Source organism: Pongo pygmaeus, chromosome 12 (assembly GCF_028885625.2).
Source record: "Pongo pygmaeus isolate AG05252 chromosome 12, NHGRI_mPonPyg2-v2.0_pri, whole genome shotgun sequence".
NCBI classification, from domain to species: domain Eukaryota; kingdom Metazoa; phylum Chordata; class Mammalia; order Primates; family Hominidae; genus Pongo; species Pongo pygmaeus.
Window position 1 is genome coordinate 103,788,462 of NC_072385.2, and position 19,106 is coordinate 103,807,567.

The 19,106-nt window shown below is 41.8% G+C and overlaps 1 protein-coding gene across 8 annotated transcripts; it reads right to left on the reverse strand.

Moving 5' to 3' along the window:
* Window positions 1-617: 617 nt before the first annotated feature.
* Window positions 618-14,465, reverse strand: YPEL5 (yippee like 5). 8 transcript variants are annotated; one of them, XM_054476635.2, is made up of 6 exons: window positions 13,103-13,301; window positions 12,653-12,949; window positions 9,272-9,573; window positions 5,253-5,313; window positions 4,369-4,533; window positions 618-2,535 (listed from the first exon to the last, which is right to left on the reverse strand). In XM_054476635.2, the coding sequence occupies exons 5-6, from the start codon at window positions 4,507-4,509 to the stop codon at window positions 2,311-2,313; spliced, it is 366 nt and encodes a 121-aa protein (XP_054332610.1). In that variant the 5' UTR covers window positions 4,510-4,533; window positions 5,253-5,313; window positions 9,272-9,573; window positions 12,653-12,949; window positions 13,103-13,301; the 3' UTR covers window positions 618-2,310. The 8 variants fall into 8 exon arrangements, with proteins under 8 accessions (XP_054332610.1, XP_054332604.1, XP_054332606.1 ...); XM_054476629.2 differs by lacking the exons at window positions 9,272-9,573; window positions 13,103-13,301 and adding an exon at window positions 14,130-14,465; XM_054476631.2 differs by lacking the exons at window positions 5,253-5,313; window positions 9,272-9,573; window positions 13,103-13,301 and adding an exon at window positions 14,130-14,465.
* Between the last annotated feature and the right edge of the window lie 4,641 nt (window positions 14,466-19,106).

Here is a 19,106-nt window from a genome sequence, read left to right on the forward strand (position 1 = left end):
TTTTTACCAGGAATGTTCACTTGATAGTCTAAATAAAAGCACTTTAAGATCAAAACAACTTACGGTTACTGTCACCTAAGACTAAGAGGAAGAATTTTCCTCTTCAGTCAGGGGAAAAAAAGCTTAAATCTGTATATTCCTCAGTAGCCTACTTAGTTAAGTTCACCTCTACTTGTTTAACTCTCCCACCCCAAAGCAAAAATCATTCCTATTAATTAGTATCCCCATCTCAAAATAACAATGGTTTTCTGTAAATAATCCAAAGTAGACCTTCCAATATTTTTTTTTTTTTTGCAAATGGAAGTTTTTAAAAGGCAGAGGAGCTTGTTGCTGGTACCTGCCAGTCACCTAAAAGTTAACCTAGTAATATGAAATTTGTTTATATATACTGAACTATAGTTATCAGTATCTAAGGCAAAATGATCTCAGAGAAGTTAATACTGGCAAAGTCAATGTCTTCATGTGTGAATTAGGCAGTTAATCAAGTCAGACATCACTAGCATTGCCAACTGAAGAAAGCTACAGGTACTCAAAGATACCAAGTATGTGTTCAGAGATAAAAATTAAGATCATCACTAGACAAGATCAGTGGAAAATAAGCAGCAGTACTGCACCAATGCAAGACAAAATATACTTTATTGTGACAGCAAATGCACATAGTGCTGTAGGTAAGGCATGCTACTAGGAATCTGCATATAATCAAAAGCCAGTATGGCAATGAATGGAAATGAATGCTGTTGTTCTCAGATTGAGTCCATGGTGGGGAAAGGATAGTTTGTGTCCACTTATTTCAAATACAGTATCATACCTACTTAATCAGTTACCTATGCTTCTAACCAACAGCCCAGTGGCAAATAAGAGGAACTTAACTGTACTCAGAAGTCACTTTCAATATCAACGACAGAAATATTTCACTAATTCAACTGAGGCAAATTTCCTTTCTAGACAAAGGACCTAGAAATTGAGCATGCAAAACATCCATCCATCCATTCATTCATTCAAATAATTAGCCAATTTTACCATCATTTAATTCTACCAGAAGCAAATACTAGAATATCTAGAAGTAGTTTGGGTAAAGAAACATTTACATTTTAATACTTTGTAATGTCATAAATTTGGGGCTAAAATAACACCAGGTCAAATTTGATCCCTTTCTATTTGAGGGTACAAAGTACAGTTCTGGTTTCAACAGCTGAACTCCTGAGAGAAGAGCTGAAAAAAATGCTAATAAGAGATCTAGGCCTTTGATAGAAACTATTAGGCTCTACAGACTTGCCAAAAAATCAATGCAAAACTGAGGGGGAAAGGCTGAAATGCTTTGTAAAGCAGTATTTTTAGGTAAGTTGCTTCATTTCCCCCTTTTCTAAAACAGATGCAGATTAAATGTTTTTTGCATGAATGCACACTGACATTCTGTTCAACTGTTTTCTAAATGCAACACTGCGGGTTTAAACAGTATGCTTTCATTTAAACAAAGAATATTATATGCATGGTCAATTTAGTTTAAGAGATGAAAAGAAACTTTACTACTATGAAAATTGCTTATCAAATACTCTCCTCTTTTATAAGGTGTTTTTAAAAGCAACACAGGACCAAAAGCATCCAACTATTACTTTATTTATATTACTATGCTTAAGTTACATGGAAAAAGACAACCCAGCAGTTCTGTCCCATCTGAGAAAAAGTTTCCAATCAACACCAATTATGTGGTGACAAATAACTACGAATGGTGACATCTTTGGGTTAAGACTGACAAGGAAGAATGGGCTCTGGTGCTACGGTTCATCTCCAACAAGAATATGGCACACCGGCCAGCACAAGCCATGCTAACACTGAGCCTTTAGCGCTGGGCACAGATTCGGATCTCTTCTCTGAAGCTAGCAAATCAAGTGAAATAACTGGGTTTATAAAAAAAAAAAAGTTTAAAATGAAGCCCAAGTTTAAAAACCATACTCCTAACATTTTCCTTTCACAATTGACATAAAACACACTTTTTCACTCTAACAGCCCAGATTTTTTTCCTTACATAGCTCACCACATAGCTGCAGACAGACTCTTCTGCCTCAAGATGTAAACATAGGGTAAAAAATTAACGGCATCTGCATAATATTTTCTCTACACACTGCTGTTGGATGGAAAATACAAAATTAAAAAAAAAAAAAAAGAAAGAAAGGTTCCATCTTAGATTCTCACAACCTCTTGTTCCACAGTTCATTAATCCGACTCTGATGCTAAGGTGACAGTGTATGTAAGTAGATTTTTGTTTTCAGTGAAGGAGACCTGGGAAAACATGGATTTCTCTCTGTATCTTCAAGAGTTATCGGATGGTACATGCTCCTCAAAGCCCTCACTCTCTCGAACTAGAGCACGTTCCAGGATCACGCGGCCTTCCTTATATCGCTGGCTGTCTTCAGTGGCAAACTCATAGATCCATCCCAGTTTGCTATTGCAGTTTTTGCAGCTCACATCTCGAACCATATGGCGGCCAGTGAGCATGACCCGATCTTGAACTTCACTGTACTGCAGGTTAACTACCTAAGAAGGGACAAGGAGAATCAAAATTGCAAGGCATGTTAGTTATTGGCCAAGTATGTACAAAATATTATGGCTAATGCAACAGCAACTTCAGAAAAGGAGAAAGAAGTTGTTACTTTAGTCAAACCTATAATACCCAAGACTTATTTATAGAAGCTGCTGGGGCAGGCAGACATCTGGAAATTGCACTACACTAGACATCTAATGCAATCATGCACTACCATACTAGCCTAAGTCACACTATTTAAACGTACTAGTTACATTTCTGTGTTGCAGGTAAGAAAGAGTCCTGGAATTGGAGCCATAAAATGTAGGTTTGGGTCCAATTGTAGTAATTCATCATTATTCAATGATGAGTGCAAATAATACAATCAATGTAAAAGAACCTAATGCACCATAGTTATTCCATAAAACAGTCTGTCAGTTTGTTTCTGAAAATATACTTTATATATAGACTGGGACAGATTAAGCCTACTAAAGACCATACATCTGCAGTGCATAGTTTTAAACTGAGTTCAAAGACAATGAACACAATGAAGTGGGTCTGAGACAATCTGTGACGAATTTCCACTGATTCTGAATACCCAACAATCTTCTACACTTTCCTTTTCTGTAAAGGGCCAGATAGTACATATTTCTGGCTTTGAGGGCTATGCGGTCTTTGTTGCAGCTTTTTAACTCTGGCACTGTAGCATGAAAGAAGCTGTAGACAATACGTAACGCACAAGCAGAGTTGTGTTCTATTACATTTACCAAAACAGGCAGCTGTCCTGCTGCAGTGTGCCCTCCTCTGTACCAAAATAAATGTCAAAGAGTATGCTCCATCAATTCTGAGAAAAGCTGCTTCTACATGGAACACAGGAGTGCCCACTGGGGAAGTTCATCTGATCTTCTAAGAACAGTACCCTAGACTAGCTAGCCTAGGGTACTGTTCCTTAGCCTAAAATACTTGGAAATTCAACTTTTCTATTATATACCAGATTCCGGGAGGCAGAATCACGGCATCCAATTTGAAAGCAAGCCAGAAATTAGAGAGACAGGCAGACTGGGCACACACTTGCAAATCAGAAAAACACTCTTCCTGTCAGCAAATCCATGGAAGGATGATTGGTAAGCACGAATTAGAACATGAAAAGTTAGTTAGATGATCCTTATTCACTGTCAAGTTATAATAGTTTAATGCCACTATCTCCCTATATGGATAAACCAGTGACATGCGGAGAAAGGGAGGTGGGTATCTTGACCTGTTCCTTCCATGGTCTGTGCTGAAGTCGCTACCAAATTCTTACACTGAACATTTCCTGAGGCAACAGAGACCACGCTTCTTTATACTCTTTTTTTTTGAGACTGAGTCTCACTCTGTTGCCTAGGCTGGAGTGCAGTGGCACTATCTCAGCTCATCACAACCTCAGCCTCCCAGGTTCAAGCGATTCTCCTGCCTCAGCCTCCCGAGTAGCTGGGACTACAGGCACACACCACCATGCCCAGCTAATTTTTGTATTTTCAGTAGAAACGGTGTTTCACCATGTTGGCCAGGCTGGTCTCGAACTCCTGACCTCGTGATCCGCCCACCTTGGCCTCCCAAAGTGCTGGGATTACAGGCATGAGCCACTGTGCCTAGCCTACTTCTTCAAACTTCCAAGGTTAAAATCACATCCTAGTAACACCTTCCTAAGGTCCCATCAAAGACGAGCTAGTGGGCAATCATTTCTGTAGATTTCAAGCTCTCATTCTGACTCTTCCTGGTATCTCTAAGCTCTGAGGGGGTATTCTGGTGTTGCTGTCAAATACAGCCAATGAGCCCACTTAGGAATCAAACTTTTTCCCACTAACCTTGTTAAACAGAAACGCTCTGCCAGTGGCGCCTGTGAAACGAGTGGAGATGAGTTCTGAGCGGTTGGTCAGGATCGTATCACAGTTTGCACAAGAAAACAGACGGGTACCACCGATATGATCAAGGAAAATTCTGCCCATTTTTATGGCTGAAGTTCTAAAAACCTAGGAGCAAATAGAAAAGGATAACAAATGCATTATAATAATCATGTTAGCACCTACTTGGGAGGTGTCACAGAGAACCATTTATATATGTATTTATGTAATCTCTGCTTTGTAGTACTCGATGTGTGAAATAGCTGATCCTGAACAAAAAGATCCAAAGTTCACACACTGAACAAATAAACAGGCATGCCTAAGCTAAGAAGATTTTAAAGCAGTGAGCCAAGGAAGTAAACCTATTAGCCAAGGCCAAAGAATGGTGTCACTTCTCTTATGGCTGGTGTGGAAAAAGAAAATGGAAAGTGGAATTTCAGAAAATGAATGATGTAAAGCACTGGCAGAGAGGTGAGAAAAAAGGTTTAGCACAAATGTTAAGTATATGTTCTGAGCATGTATAACTTCAGAAAAGAACTGTGAGGTTTCAGTGGGATACAAGTAGAAAAAGGGGCAATTAGAAAATAAGAAGAGAGTAGTCTGGTTTGAGAACACAGAGTGAGTAGGTCTGTGATCACCAGGTGCATTTACAACTGTATAGAGGTGATGACTAACTTTAAGTCAATGTCTAGGGAGCACTGTTACTAGGTACTTATTTCAAAATTGTCACAGCTCTGTGAGGTTGTTACCATCACTTCATAGATCATCCAAGTCAAGTCTAAAAAGGTTATTAACTGGTCAAAGGTTACAAAGCTGTTAACTACAGAAAAGTACAGAATGCAATTCACCTAATTCAAAGTTCTTCCATGATCCTACACTGCCTCCAAGATGGTCCAGGCTGGCATAAGGCTAAAGCAATGAGAACAGAATAAGGGAAAGATAAGCTTTCCCATACATAACTTGATTATCTTTAAGAAATCTTACTGATTCAATAAATCACAAAAGGCTGAAACACTGAAAAGATGTAAGTTTGAAACATATGTCTGAAACTAGGCTAACACTTTAACCTTCAAAAGTTAGGGAAGTTACTATATGCAACTTCTTAAATTCATTACAACTAATTCTCCTAAACAGTATTCTTAAAGATCTACATATAGTCAAGAATACACCACAGTTTTAATTTAAAACATAATTTATTCTCAGGTATAGTTATCAGCTCCTGTGTTTTAAATATTTATTATACATCTTTCCAATGGCATGCAGAGCTAATATAACTGCCACTGTGGAAAAAAAAACTCCAGAATGCATGTTTGTAATGAGAATCTACTGTTGTCTTAAGGTTGGGGGAATTCCATTACAAATTTAAAAGGAAATTCCATTCCTTCTAGGTCTATGAACTTCCCCAGCCATTAGGCAGTCCTAATGTCACTAGAAATGTTATCACAAAAATCATTATGACTCCCCTTAAACATTATGAAAGTTTAATAGGGAATAAAAAACAAATGGTGAATATAATGACAATGTGCAGCTAGTAAAAGGAAAACCAGCATATTAACAAGCATCACAATGAACCTTGCACTAAAACACAGACTTAAGCTATAATATTTAACTTTCTAATTACATTTCTAGAAAACAACAAAAGGAAATACTTATTGCCTTATTTCAGCCTTTAAGATTACCGCATTATTTTTTTCCAGATGATTAAGAATACAACACTTGGCCAGGTGCGGTGGCTCACGCCTGTAATCCCAGCACTTTGTAAGTCTGAGGTGGGCGGATCACCTGGGGTCAGGAGTTCAAGACCAGCCTAGTTAACATGGTGAAACCCTGTCTCTATTAAAAATACAAAAATTAGTCGGACGTGGTGGCGCACGCCTGTAGTCTCAGCTACTCAGGAGGCTGAGGCAGGAGAATGGCTTGAACACAGGAGGCAGAGGTCACAGTGAGCCAAGATCGTGCCACTGCACTCCAGCCTGGGCGACAGAGCGAGACTCCGTCTCAAAAAAGAAAAAAGAATACATTTATTATTTATTTACATATAAGTCAGAAGTTGCAAATTCGAGGCCTACAGGCTGAATTCATTTGGTAGCCTAGGAATACAGCAGTGTTCAGATACAAAAACCCTTTCCCAAAAAACATATGTGGACATGTCTGTTTTATTTGGGTCACACAGTTTTTAATCTTCATTTTACAAAGTTGAGATGACATTTAAAATTTGGAAGATCTCATTAAAGAGCCTGTAGTTTGGATTTCTTTGTAACAATGGGGAGGGCACATATTCTCCTATGGCAACAACTGACTACAACTGAGCTGCACCCCCTAACCCTCACCAGGCCATTTTATTTGCTCAGTCTCCACTTTGCCTCACACAATTACTTCACCTCTTTGGTCCTTGAACCAATATTTGAATGTATGACTCCTGATATAAATAAAACATTCAACAAACCTGTGAGCAGTCAAGTTTGGTCATGTTTCTGAATCTTGATCATTAACAGAAGGGAATCAACAGCAAGGTTTTGGAGTCTCAGCCGTTGAGGTATAGGCCTCAGATTCTGTATGTCTTTGAAGACTAGTATTTGTGCAGTCATTTGTAACCTCCAGCTAGGGGTCTGGGATTCATTATTTTAAAGCCAATTTCCCTTAAGACTTTTAAAGACAATATTCATGTTGTAATTTATTTCAACCATAATGGAGAGTAACTACCTGTATCTACATTGGCCACTGTGACACCATACTGTTGTGGTAAATGTGCTGGACTTTGAAGTGAACTTTCCCTATACCTTCTGCCTACATCGTTTTATCCTTGCCTAAAAACTACTGTGATCATTTCCTACTGAGGGTAAATACATTTAACCTGCCTTTTCCCCCTGATTCCAATTCCATCTTATTTTTTCTCTTTACCCAAGTATTTTTACTGGATTCAATTATATGATTCATTACCAAGACCAAAAATATCTGAGCAAAACCTTATGTTACACTATTCCTAGTTGTGGTTGCCATTTATAGAGAATTATATATATAGAACTGTAGAATGTAGTTTTTGTTTGCTAAGAAAGATAAGTTAGAATGCCACAGGATCTAGCAGAAGCAAGCAAAACATCACTTGCTGTCAAAGGTCTTTAGGAAGTAGAAAAACCTCTGTAGGGTCCTTAGGCTCCAAGAGGTAGCCCTGGCCTTTGCGGGGTTAGAAACTCAACCTAACACTGACACTATTCAAACTCTCAAGAGGCTGACATACATTAAAATGCCACTGCTATGGTCTCAATGTTTGTGTACTCCCCTGCTACTCATATGTGATATTACCAGGTGATTAGGTCACAAGCACAGAGCCCTCAAAAATGGGATTACTGTCCTTATAAAAGGGTCCCAGAGAGCTGCCTGCTCCTTTCCACCACGTGAGGACGAAGCTAAAAGGTACCATCAACAGACATTGAATCTTACCTTGGACTTCCTGGCCTCCAGAACTGGGAGAAATAAATTTGTTGTTTATAAGCCATCCAGTCTATAGTATCCTGTTAGAGCAGCCAGAATGAACTAAGACAGCCACTTATTTAAGAAGGACAAAGGCTGGGCGCGGTGGCTCACACCTGTAATCCCAGCACTTTGGGAGGCCAAGGTGGGCGGATCACGACGTCAGGAGATCGAAACCATCCTGGCTAACACAGTGAAACCCCGTCTCTACTAAAAATACAAACAAATTAGCCAGGCATGGTGGCGGGCACCTGTAGTCCCAGCTACTCGGGAGGCTGAGGCAAGAGAAAGGCATGAACCCGGGAGGTGGAGCTTGCAGTGAGCTGAGATTGCACTACTGCATTCCAGCCTGGGCCACAGAGTGAGACTCCGTCTCAAAAAAACCAAAAAAAAAAAAAAAAACCAAAAAAAAAAAAACAAAGGAGGACAGTCATTAAAAAGTTAAGATATAACACTTGAATCAGGCTTCTCTGGACCTGAATAACATATTGAACTCTGCCTTAGACCTAATAATTATTTAGCATCTACACTGTATGGGACACTGTACTTGGTATTTACATACCACATTTAATTTGGACAATTTTTAAAGTAGGTATTTATCATCTCACTTTTATAGATGAATTAAAGAGACTGTGACTTTCCAGAAGTGGCCAAGCCACTGCATTCTATTATCTCTCTAGTGATTAGAGGGCTATCAGATTTACTCTCTCCCTCAGGGTTTACCATCAGCTTCCTGCTTCCATGCTGTTCCTCCTGTATTCCCTATCTTGGTTGATGCCAACTGCAATCACAAACTCTCCTAAACTAGAAACCCTAGTAAGTCATTTAAAAAACTGCAAAATTAACAAGACTTCCTACATCACTTTTGGAAGTTTTCCTCCCTCCCCTTCATCACTGTATTAGATTCAAACTCTCCTCACATCGGGATAAAACTTTCAGGGTCAGGGAGTGTGACTGTTAAACCCAACATACATTCATACATACCACTTCATTTCTGCTACATAGAGCTACAAAAATATGGTCAAAGGCATGTGCCGCCCCTTTCTAAAAGCTCATAGAGACTGCTCCTTTATAAAATTTGAAACTTTTTTCTGACAGAATAGAAAATTGCAGGTTATTTTTTAAAAAGAAAAAAAAAACAGCTTTATTAAGGAATACTCTACATGACAAAGTTTACTCACTACAAGTGTACAATTCGATGACTTCTAGTCAATTTATAAAATTATGCCACTATCACCAGCAATTGGCTTTAGAATGCTTCCATCAGCCCCTCAAAAATTCCCACACACCAGCCTGCAGCCAATACCTTCTCCAACTCCCAGCCACTGGCAACCACTGATCTGCTTTCTGTCTGATTGCTTTTATATTCAAAATATTTCCCAAGTATGCTAATCACCTTGCTTGGACGTAAGAGTAATCCCAGATCTCTTCAGTCCCGTATTTCTAAAACATCTTAAGAGTGAGCTGCTTTCACAGACAGCTAATGTTTGGTGTTGATTCTGGGGGCAGCTTACTGTGTCCTTTAGTAGCAACACACAGGCTTTGGTATATGTCAGTGCTGAAGTTCAAGTTTATAGCTGAAATGAGAGCTAAACTCATCATAAAGCTTAAGTTTTATTTAAGATGTTCCCTACCTTATCATGTTATAAATAAGGCCTCTTTGGTACTATCTTCTTGTAGGTCCAGGTTCTAAAAATCCTAAAAAGGTTGAATAAGAAAAGTACCAAGCTTGATTGTTTAACTGGAAGACTATTCTTAGTTTATTTGAAATTACCTGAAACAGTGAGGCGCTGGGATGAAAATATAAGTGAAATTTATAGATAATTTCATAGATCGTACTTTAGTATTATTTTCAATTTCCTCCCTCTCTCACCAATAGCATATTTAGCTATCTACAACTTCCAATTTCTCTTTTATCAGAAGACTCTGGTGAAATATTAATAACATTTTAGGATCTCTGCCTTGTTACAGATTTTTTTTTTTTTTAATTACAGAATCTGTAAGAGGGGAAAAAAAAAGATGACTCTCTTCAGAAATCTGCCAAAGAGTCTCCAGGAATGCATTATTTTAAAATGCATGATGGATATGATGGATTATATAATTTCCTAGTTTGCTTCCACATCAATAAAACAATTTTCTAAAAAGACTATTGGTTTATTTTACACATACACTATCAATCGAAATATGGTAACTTGTTCACTTGTCTGGCTCATTGCTGATTGTTTTCCTTAAAAGCTGGGAAGGCTGTGGGTCAATTCAGCTCACCACCTGTTTCTGTACTGCCCACAAGCTGAGAATGAATTTTGTACTTTTAAATGGTTAGGGGGAGGGGAGAATATTTTCTGACACAAGATTATATGACATTCACACTTCAGTGTCAAAGTTTTTAGGAACACAGCCACGCCCATTTGTTTACACTTAACTCCTTCCACTTTACAATGGAGAGGTATGAGGAGCTGCTACAGAAACCTTCTGGCTTGCAAAGTTTAAAATATTTTTTACCTGGCCCTTCACCAAAAAAAAGTTTTCCCTGCTTAAAAACACATTCTGATAGTGAAAGAGCTTTGCATTTACAAAGTAGTCTTTCCCAGAAAAAATGGAAACTTGGTTGGCATTTGAGATTAAAGCTAGATAGTATTTGAAAAGATCAGTTTAATCCCATTCCCCTTTTCTTTACTGATTTTCTAGCTAAAATTCTTAATTTTCTGTAACCAGTTCAGCATGTGGAAGATCAACTCTCATAAAGATTATAAAAATAGATAATATCTACCAGCTGCTGTCTCCTCTCTCCACCCCCAGGACTTAAACTGTGGAGCTGAGACACTTGAATTCTGGAGATTCCTAGGTTCAAATCTCAGCTCTTCCCCCTTAATAGGTTTGGAAACACTGGGTGAGTTATCCTCTCCTGTTTCATCTGTAAAACGGTGAGAGCAGCAGCCATCTCTGAGTTATGAGAAATTAAGTGGAGATACTGTATTCTGAGAACGGTGCCTAGCACACAGTGAATGCTCAATAAAGGTCAGTAAAACTAGATTATCTTCTTCAACATTCCCCATCCCAACTCACCCTATGACAGATGAGAAAAGCATGGCTCACAAAGGATATGAAACAATAACAATTAACTGGCTTCACTTCCTGCTAATTATGCTAAATTTAAGCGACCAGGTGATAGAAATTAGAAGCTGGAGGAAAGTTAGAAACCTTCTGAAGCATGTCACAGTTCTGGATCTTAAAATAGGTACTTGTTTGTCCCTATAATTAATAATCCAGTTTGGTTTCAACGCTGGCAAGTGAAATTAGTCAAGGGAGGCACCACTTCCCAGCCCTAAAAATACCAGGGAGGGTAGGTATGTATTTGCATCTCATAGAACCTTCTGATGAAAAAACACTCAGTTCACAGATAAACTTTTCCTTAGTAAATGAAACCATCGCCTCAGGGCATTTCCATAGAATACACACTTCACCAGATCCTCAGTGTTGCACAGACCACAGTGGGTTTTCCATTGCGTCAGAAGATGGGACAAAGGCAAGGTACAAAGACTCTGCTGCAGGGAACTGAGCATGCAGGCATTTAGCGCAGAAAGGGTTAAAGGAACCTGCCCCTTGCAGAGGTGGTTTTGTTTTGCAATGACTCTGCTAAAATGGAATCCGGTGGAAGCCAGCTTTCGTATCTCGTTTTTAATCTCTTCCCTCGCCAAAACAAAGGATAAAAACCCAAATAACTTTTAAGAGTACTGGGTTGATTACTATAATAATCAGCACTTACTGCTATTGTAATTTCATCAACTCTTTATACTGAGTTGTGACTAAACGCTATTAAAAAACCTACATGGGAAAATAGTTTGATCCATACAATCAACTTTCTAATTTTTGTGCAAAATATGTACCAAGCTAAGTTTTCAGTGACACAAGCAAGCTCTGCTATCCTCTTGCAGTACGTGACCAGTTTACTTTGCTGTGTCAAATGATGTCCTGTTGTGGATCAGGTCTTCATTTGCAGTACGTTTTAAGGATATATTTTTGTTCTCTCCCCTCAATAATGCCTTATTTTTTCCTGTTTTGTTAGATGACTTTCAAGTTCACTATATTTCAATAACACTTATATTTAAATATTAGAAAATAAGACTAGTCATTTCACTCAGGAAACCGTGTGTGTTAGTGCACAATCTGAGTTGGTCATCCCCCGCTAAACCCTAGCAAGACAATTTCATGGTCTCGTTTGTTGTGATGCAATACCAAAAGCCTCTAACTAGATGGATTGACGTGTAATTTACCTGTCTGGCTTCCCGACTCAAGTGTCAAGTAGCAAGTTCAGGTCTAGCTAAGGTTCAGTTCCTGCATTACGCTGACATCACTACACAGGATTATCTTAAAACTGACATTGATCTCTATAGTTATTCACCATTAAACCTAGAATGATATTTTAGGCACAAATATACCTAGGACTACCTTCATGTCTCATGGACTGTTTTTCAGAGGGTAGTAGCTGCTTTAATTACTTCTTTTCATAATTTTTGGCCTTATTTCCTTTCCCTTTTTTCTAAACCTGTTTTTCTCATTACTTAAATAGAAAATATCAAAGAGAAATTAGTCTAGAGAAAAGTTCGCAATGATCCAACCAGGTAACATTTTCCAAGCCACATATATTTTACTAACGTCTCATAACTTACTAAATATTTAACTTTGTATTATTGCTCGATCGCATTTGCCACGACTTTTGATTAAGTTATAAGCTTCTAGAGAAACTATTCTAAATTCTTTGTACTTTACTTCTTACCTAACCCAGTACAAGTATGCGATAAACTTTCAGGAAACGAATCCACCAAGGCACTTCACTTCTGGCATGAATATGTACCCTGGGAACACCACATGCCTTTTGGTTCCTCTTTGGTGGAATGCAGCTGCGACGCTGTATATGTGGCTATGCAAAGTTAGCTAATATCCTACTCCTCCCAGTTTCTTCACCACCAAGTCTACTAATTTTCCAAAAACACAAGGTTAGCCCGAAGTTACTTCAGGTTTTCCATCTGTCAAGACGACGTGGAATAAAAATCCTCAGATTACCAACAGATCTCTGTAAACAGAAAAAGTTTAAAAATAAATGAGCTGTACAGCTTCCCAGACTCTCCCTTGAAAGGGAGATTAGCTGGTGTCAGGATTAAACAAATCTTTGTAGTATTTCAATTTCCCACTCCCGCTGATCCGGACACTCATTTGTCCCATCTACCTGCAAAGGAGGGTACAGGAAAGGGGTTGCAAGGGCACGCCCACCCTCCCAACTGCAAGCGGAGGGCAGGCCGCGGCCCGAAGCTGGCGGAGCTGGGCCGGCCCGGGCGACCCCCGGGTGGGCTCGGCCGGCAGCCGCAGTGGGACCCGCGAGCGCCCCCGCTGGCCCAGCTGATGGAGGCCACGTGACGCCCGCCGGCCAATCGGGAGGGCCCGGGGCGGCAGAGCGCGGCGGCGGCGGCGGCGGCGGCGGGGCCTCCCCCGGCACAACAAACACGGGCAGGAAACAGCTGAGCGGGTGGCCGGCGGGCTCTCTTGGTCCCGACACCCGGCGGGCTGCCCAACCGTCACCCCGCACTGTCAGTCCCGGGTCCTCTGGGCAGGAGGGCGGGGGAGGCGGACGTTCATGGGGGGGAGGGGGCAAAGGGAGACACCGCCCCCGCCCGGTGGCTGGGCCGCTTGGGCCGGGCGTGGGCCCTGCTCAGGACGGTTCACGCCGTGCGGTCATCGCGGCCCAAACAACTCGGTCAAGTTCCGACTTGGCTTCGGGGCGGAGACCGGGCGCGCCCCCGACTAAGCGACGGGTGGGGGCGGGGCGGCCGCGGCGCGGCGGGTGGGGGTCGCGGCCAAACCGTCCGCCCAGAGGGCGCCGTGGGCCTCGGCGGCGGGCCTCGGAGAACACGGCGGGGAAACGGGGCAGAGACGCGGACGCCGCGCGGAGGGGTTGCGGCTGTTGTCGCACCGGTCGCCCGGCTGCGCGGCGGGGGCGGGCCGACGGCGGCCGCCGCGCCAGGCCTCACAAAGAGCAAACAGCCCCGCGCGTCCGCCCGCGGTCCCAGCGCCGGGGCCCGCCCTGAAGGATCGGAGGCGGCCGCGCTGGGACCCCGGGAAGAGCACGGCGAGGAAGAGGCACTTCCTGCCTGAGCCCCCCACCCTGGCCCGATCCCCGAGTGCCTCGAAGCCGCCCGACCCGAACGGGTGCCTCAGTCCCAACCGGCCCCGAGCCCAGCCCCTCCCGCGGGACTCACCCTGAGCGGCGGTGAGATCCGCGGCTGCCAGCGGCTTGTCGCTCTTCAGCTGGTACGAAGCCCCTCGGCCACCCGAGTCTCCAGGTTTAGTCAGGCCCTGGCCTTGGCCCCGCCTCTCCCTGGTTCGGCCTCAACGTCAGTCACCCGGCGTGGCTCCGCCCCCCAGCAGTCAGCTCTCTCGGTTGGCCCAGAACGCCCTTCATTTCTAGGCCCCGCCCCTCTCCTCGGTCCCCTGTCTTTTCCGCGGGGCCCCGCCCCTTTTCTGGCTCACCCTCCCCCACTCCCGCACCCCTCCGCTTCGCGGCCCACCCCTCCCAGAAGCCGCAGACCCAGGGCAGGCTCGCGACAGCTCGCCCCGCCCCTGACCCAGCACCTCGGACTCGTACAGCCAATCAAAGAGGCTAACTCTGCCCCCTCTCTCGAGGCGGCCAATGTAGTCAGTCTGGGGACCCACCTCCCCGTTTCAGCTGAGAGCACACAACACAGCATCCACGTGAGTCAGCTTCTTAAAGGCGAAGGCTCAGCCTTTCTAATTGCGGCAGCTGCGGGACATCGCGCGTCAATAGCGTCACCAGGTGGCGGCTGGAGCCGAGCTTCCTGATACCTAGTGAGCCGCGGTGATGACAAATGAAAACAATAAGCTGTTTCCTAGACAAACAGCTGCCTAGGTAACTAAAGTGCACCGTGTAATTCGTTTCTTGGAGGCCGTTTCCCCGACCACCCCTGGTAGAGGGCTGCCTTTTGCTTTTCAAACCCCTAGCCCTCGAGTCTAAGCACATAGGCACTCCTAAGAAACATCTGTGGATAAAGGATTTTTCAACTGCGCTTGACTTTATTTACAACTCATTTGAATGTTTTTTCTGGGTAGTGGAAATGATTCTCAAAAAGATGAAGAAATTCAGTCTTCTATATGGCGAATTTCTGCCTCAGAGAGTGAGATTTGTTTATTGCAAAGGGCAGCTGTTCCCTTAACCCTCATCAATGCTTAAGATGGAAGATGTTGCTTCTCATTCCATTAGAGTTGCCCAGGTAATTACATCTCTGTTAGCTGACTTTCGGGATAAAACCAAAATATTTGATGACGCATACCTCTCAGATTAAAAATGTAGGTTAACATTTGGGGCTAGTTTGCAACATGTTTAAAGTAATTATTAGTGGAAGAGAAGCTCCTAAGCAAATTCTAGCACTTGACTCCCACTCATCCCCAAATCCACAAGTATTTTCATTTAGTTTCGTCTGAAGTTTACCTGAGCATCAAAGGCAAAAGGACTAGTTATCTTTTAATAAGTGAGTTTTCCAGGAGATAAGTTTTTTTGTTTGTTTTCTTTTTGTTTGTTTGTTTCAGTTGGAGTCTCGCTCTGTCTCCCAGGCTCGAGTGCAGTGGCATGATCTTGGCTCACTGCAACCTCCGCCTCCCGGGTTCAAGCAATTCTCCTGCCTCTGCCTCCTGAGTAGCTGGAATTACAGGCGCACACCACCAAGCCCGGCTAATTTTTGTATTTTTAGTAGGGACGGGGTTTCACCATATTGGCCAGGTTGGTCTCGAACTGCTGACCTCGTGATCCGCCCGCCTCAGCCTCCTGAAGTGCTGGGATTACAGGCATGAGCCACCGTGCCTGGGCAGAAGTTTTAAACATACAGTATTTTAGTTTATTTTCCTTTCTATTTCTTTATTTTCGATTAACATTAATTATTTAATATAAAAGTTACACGTTTATTGTAGGAAGATCATACTGCCTCATTTGATAAGAGACTTCTGTCTTCTAACAGCTTTATATGTATCCTTCTATTCTTCCCAAATTGAATATTATACATAGAAGCATATTGTACTTCCTGTTTTTCAACCTGCTTTTTTTTTTCACTCGACAATGTGCTATAGCCATCCTTTCATGTCAGATGTGTCTTTTATCTACAAATTTACCTTTGTCTCCATAGTTTTCCATAGTATGACTTCACCATCTTTTTTTTTTTTTTTTTGAGATGGAGTCTTGCTCTGTCGCCCAGGCTGGAGTGCGGTGGTGTGATCTCGGCTCACTGCAACCTCCACCTCCCAGGTTCAAGGAATTCTCCTGCCTCAGCCTCCCGAGTAGCTGGGACTACAGGTGCCCACCACCACGCCCGGCTAACTTTTGTATTTTTAGTAGAGATAGGGTTTCACCATATTGGCCAGGCTGGTCTCAAACTCCTGACCTCAGGTGATCTGCCCGCCCTGGCCTCCCAAATTGCTGGGATTACGGGTGTGAGCCAATGTGTCCGGCTTTCACCATCTTTTCTAAATGTTTCTAAACATTTTTCTACTGATAGACATTTAGGTTGTCTTCAGTCTTTTGTATTAAAAATAATGCTGTAATCGACACCCGTGTACATGGATAAAATATTCAAGTATTTCTGAATATAATCATTTGAAAAGAGAGTACAATGCTTAAACCCACAGAAATGAACACTTTAAGTACCAGGTAAAACAGTGGGGACAATGTTTATTTATATAACAATACATATAAAATTCTTCCTGTTGTAAGTGCCTTAAAATTATTAACTTTTAATTTTCATAACAACTCTGTGAGGTAAGTACTGTTATCCCCATTTTATAGATGACAAAACTGAGGTACAGTGATTAACTAACTTGTCCAAGGTCACCCAGTAGAGTTATCGACTACAGTATTTGTAAACTTGAAAAATAACAATACAAATCATATTTTAGAAAGATTAATCTAGATGATGATGATGTGCAGAGGTAAGGAAGGCAGGCAGGAATGGAGCTAAGGTGTGCAGGTTTAACTTTAACAGGAAGGGCTACACAGGACTGACTTTCTACCTGGGCTAAGGACAGAATTTTCAAAGTCAGAGATTTTATCCTAGGTGACTGATAGGGTGATGGTTTCCCATTGCCAGATATAGTGTGGTTGAGAAAGTTGATTTGGTGTGAAAGAGGCTGAGTCTGAGCTGATGGTGGGACACTCATTAGAAATAAAGTATACAATTAAAGGTGATTTGAGAAATATGGAAGAGAAATGGAAAAGAAAGGGTGAGAGATTTGAAGAAAATCTTGCTGGGCTTTTGGTTAGAATTGTGTTATACCAGTAAAGTAATTGGAATAAATTGATACTTTATTGAAACTTTATAATACTAAGACTTTCCCACCAAGAACATGGTACATTTTTTTCCATTTATCCAAATGTTCATTTATGTCTTTCAGTAAAATTTTATGGTGTAGCTGCCTTTCTGTATGTTTTTTACATAACATTTTAGGATTGTATTTAGGTATTGTATATATTCTGAGAATGTTATGGGCTAAATTGTGCTACCCCCCACCGAAATTCATGCGTTGAAATCCTAATCCCCAGTACCTCAAAATGTGACTGTATTTGGAGGTAGAAACTTTAAAAGGTGATTAAGTTAAAATGAGGTCATTAGGGTGGGCCCTAATCCAATCTGACTGGTGTCTTTATGAGAATAGGAGATTAGGCCACATGGAGAAACCAGGGATGCCTGCACACAGAGAAAAGACCTTTTGAGGATGTAGTGAGAAGATACCATCTGCAAGGCAAGGAAAAGGGCCTCAGAAGAAACCAAACTCAGAAGAAAGCCAACACCTTGATCTTAGACTTCCAGCCTCCAAAATTGTGAGAAAACACAGTTCTGTTTAAGCCACCCAATCTGTGGTATTTTGTGGTGGCAGCCCTAGCAAACTAATACAGGTGGCTACTGTGAATGGGAACTTTCCGTATTATATATTACATCTGTAACTAGTTATTTGTTTTGTAGGAAATACGATGATTTTGTAGTTTATTTTCCTGGATTTTCTGGATGGAAAAGTGTTTTTATCTGCAAATGATCACAGTTTTGCTGCCCACTTTCTAGTCATTTTGCCTTTTGTTTCTTTTTCTTTTTTTTTTTTTTCTTTGAGACAAGAGTCTCGCTCTGTTGCCCAGGCTGGAGTGCAGTGGTGTGATCTCGGCTCACTGCAACCTCCACCTCCTGGGTTCAAGCGATTCTCCTGCCTTAGCCTCCTGAGTAGCTGGGACTACAGGCGCATGCCACCATGCCTGGCTAATTTTTGTATTTTTAGTAGAGATGGGGTTTCACCATGTTGGCCAGGATGGTCTCGATCTCCTGACCTCGTGATCCACGTGCCTCGGCCTCACAAAGTGCTGGGATTACAGGCATGAGCCACCGTGCCTGGCCTTTTATTTCGTTTTAAATCCTTGCTCATATATCTTTGAGTATATCTGTGAATATTTTTATCAGACAAATTCACAAAAGTTATTACTAGTTTGTAATGTTCCTTTTTCTAAAGAATAGGCATGCAGTTTTATTAAATATCTTTTAGTGTCCATTGAGATGACCATTTTTTTTCCCTTTATTCTGTTTCTTTATATGTATTACATTAGCCCATCTCCAGTATTAAACTAGCTTTGTGTTTCTGGGATAAAAACTCCTTTGTCATTTGACATGTGCTGACACTGAAATTCTTTGAGTAAATAAAATCAAAAACAGGAGTATACCAATGTACACCAACATACCCTGCTGCTTTATTGGGGTTACTGACTATACTTTCTGTCTGAAATTGTCTGCTGTGTCCTCAGTAGATGACTCTATTTAGTAACTACAAACCCTGAGTCAGGCTTTCAGAATGCCCTTCTTTTTATTTATTAGTAGAAATGAGATCTTGCTATGTTGCCGGCGTTGGTCTCGAACTCCTGGGCTCAAGTAATCCTCTTTCCTCAGCCTCACAAAGTGCTGGGATTACAGGCACGAGCCACCGTTCCTGGCCAGAGTGATCTTCTAATGGTGCTTCCATGGACCTCTCCTTTGCTCTGATTTTCTTTCTCTTGCTTTTGGAGCTGCTCCTTTAGAGGTGAGACCACCCTTCAAGTGGGTGAAATCAGCTGTGAGTCTCTCATTGCCTCTGTGTACTTCCCACAGCCTAGTAAATTTTCTCCTTGCTCCTCAAGCCCTGGAACATTTGGGCCTCCA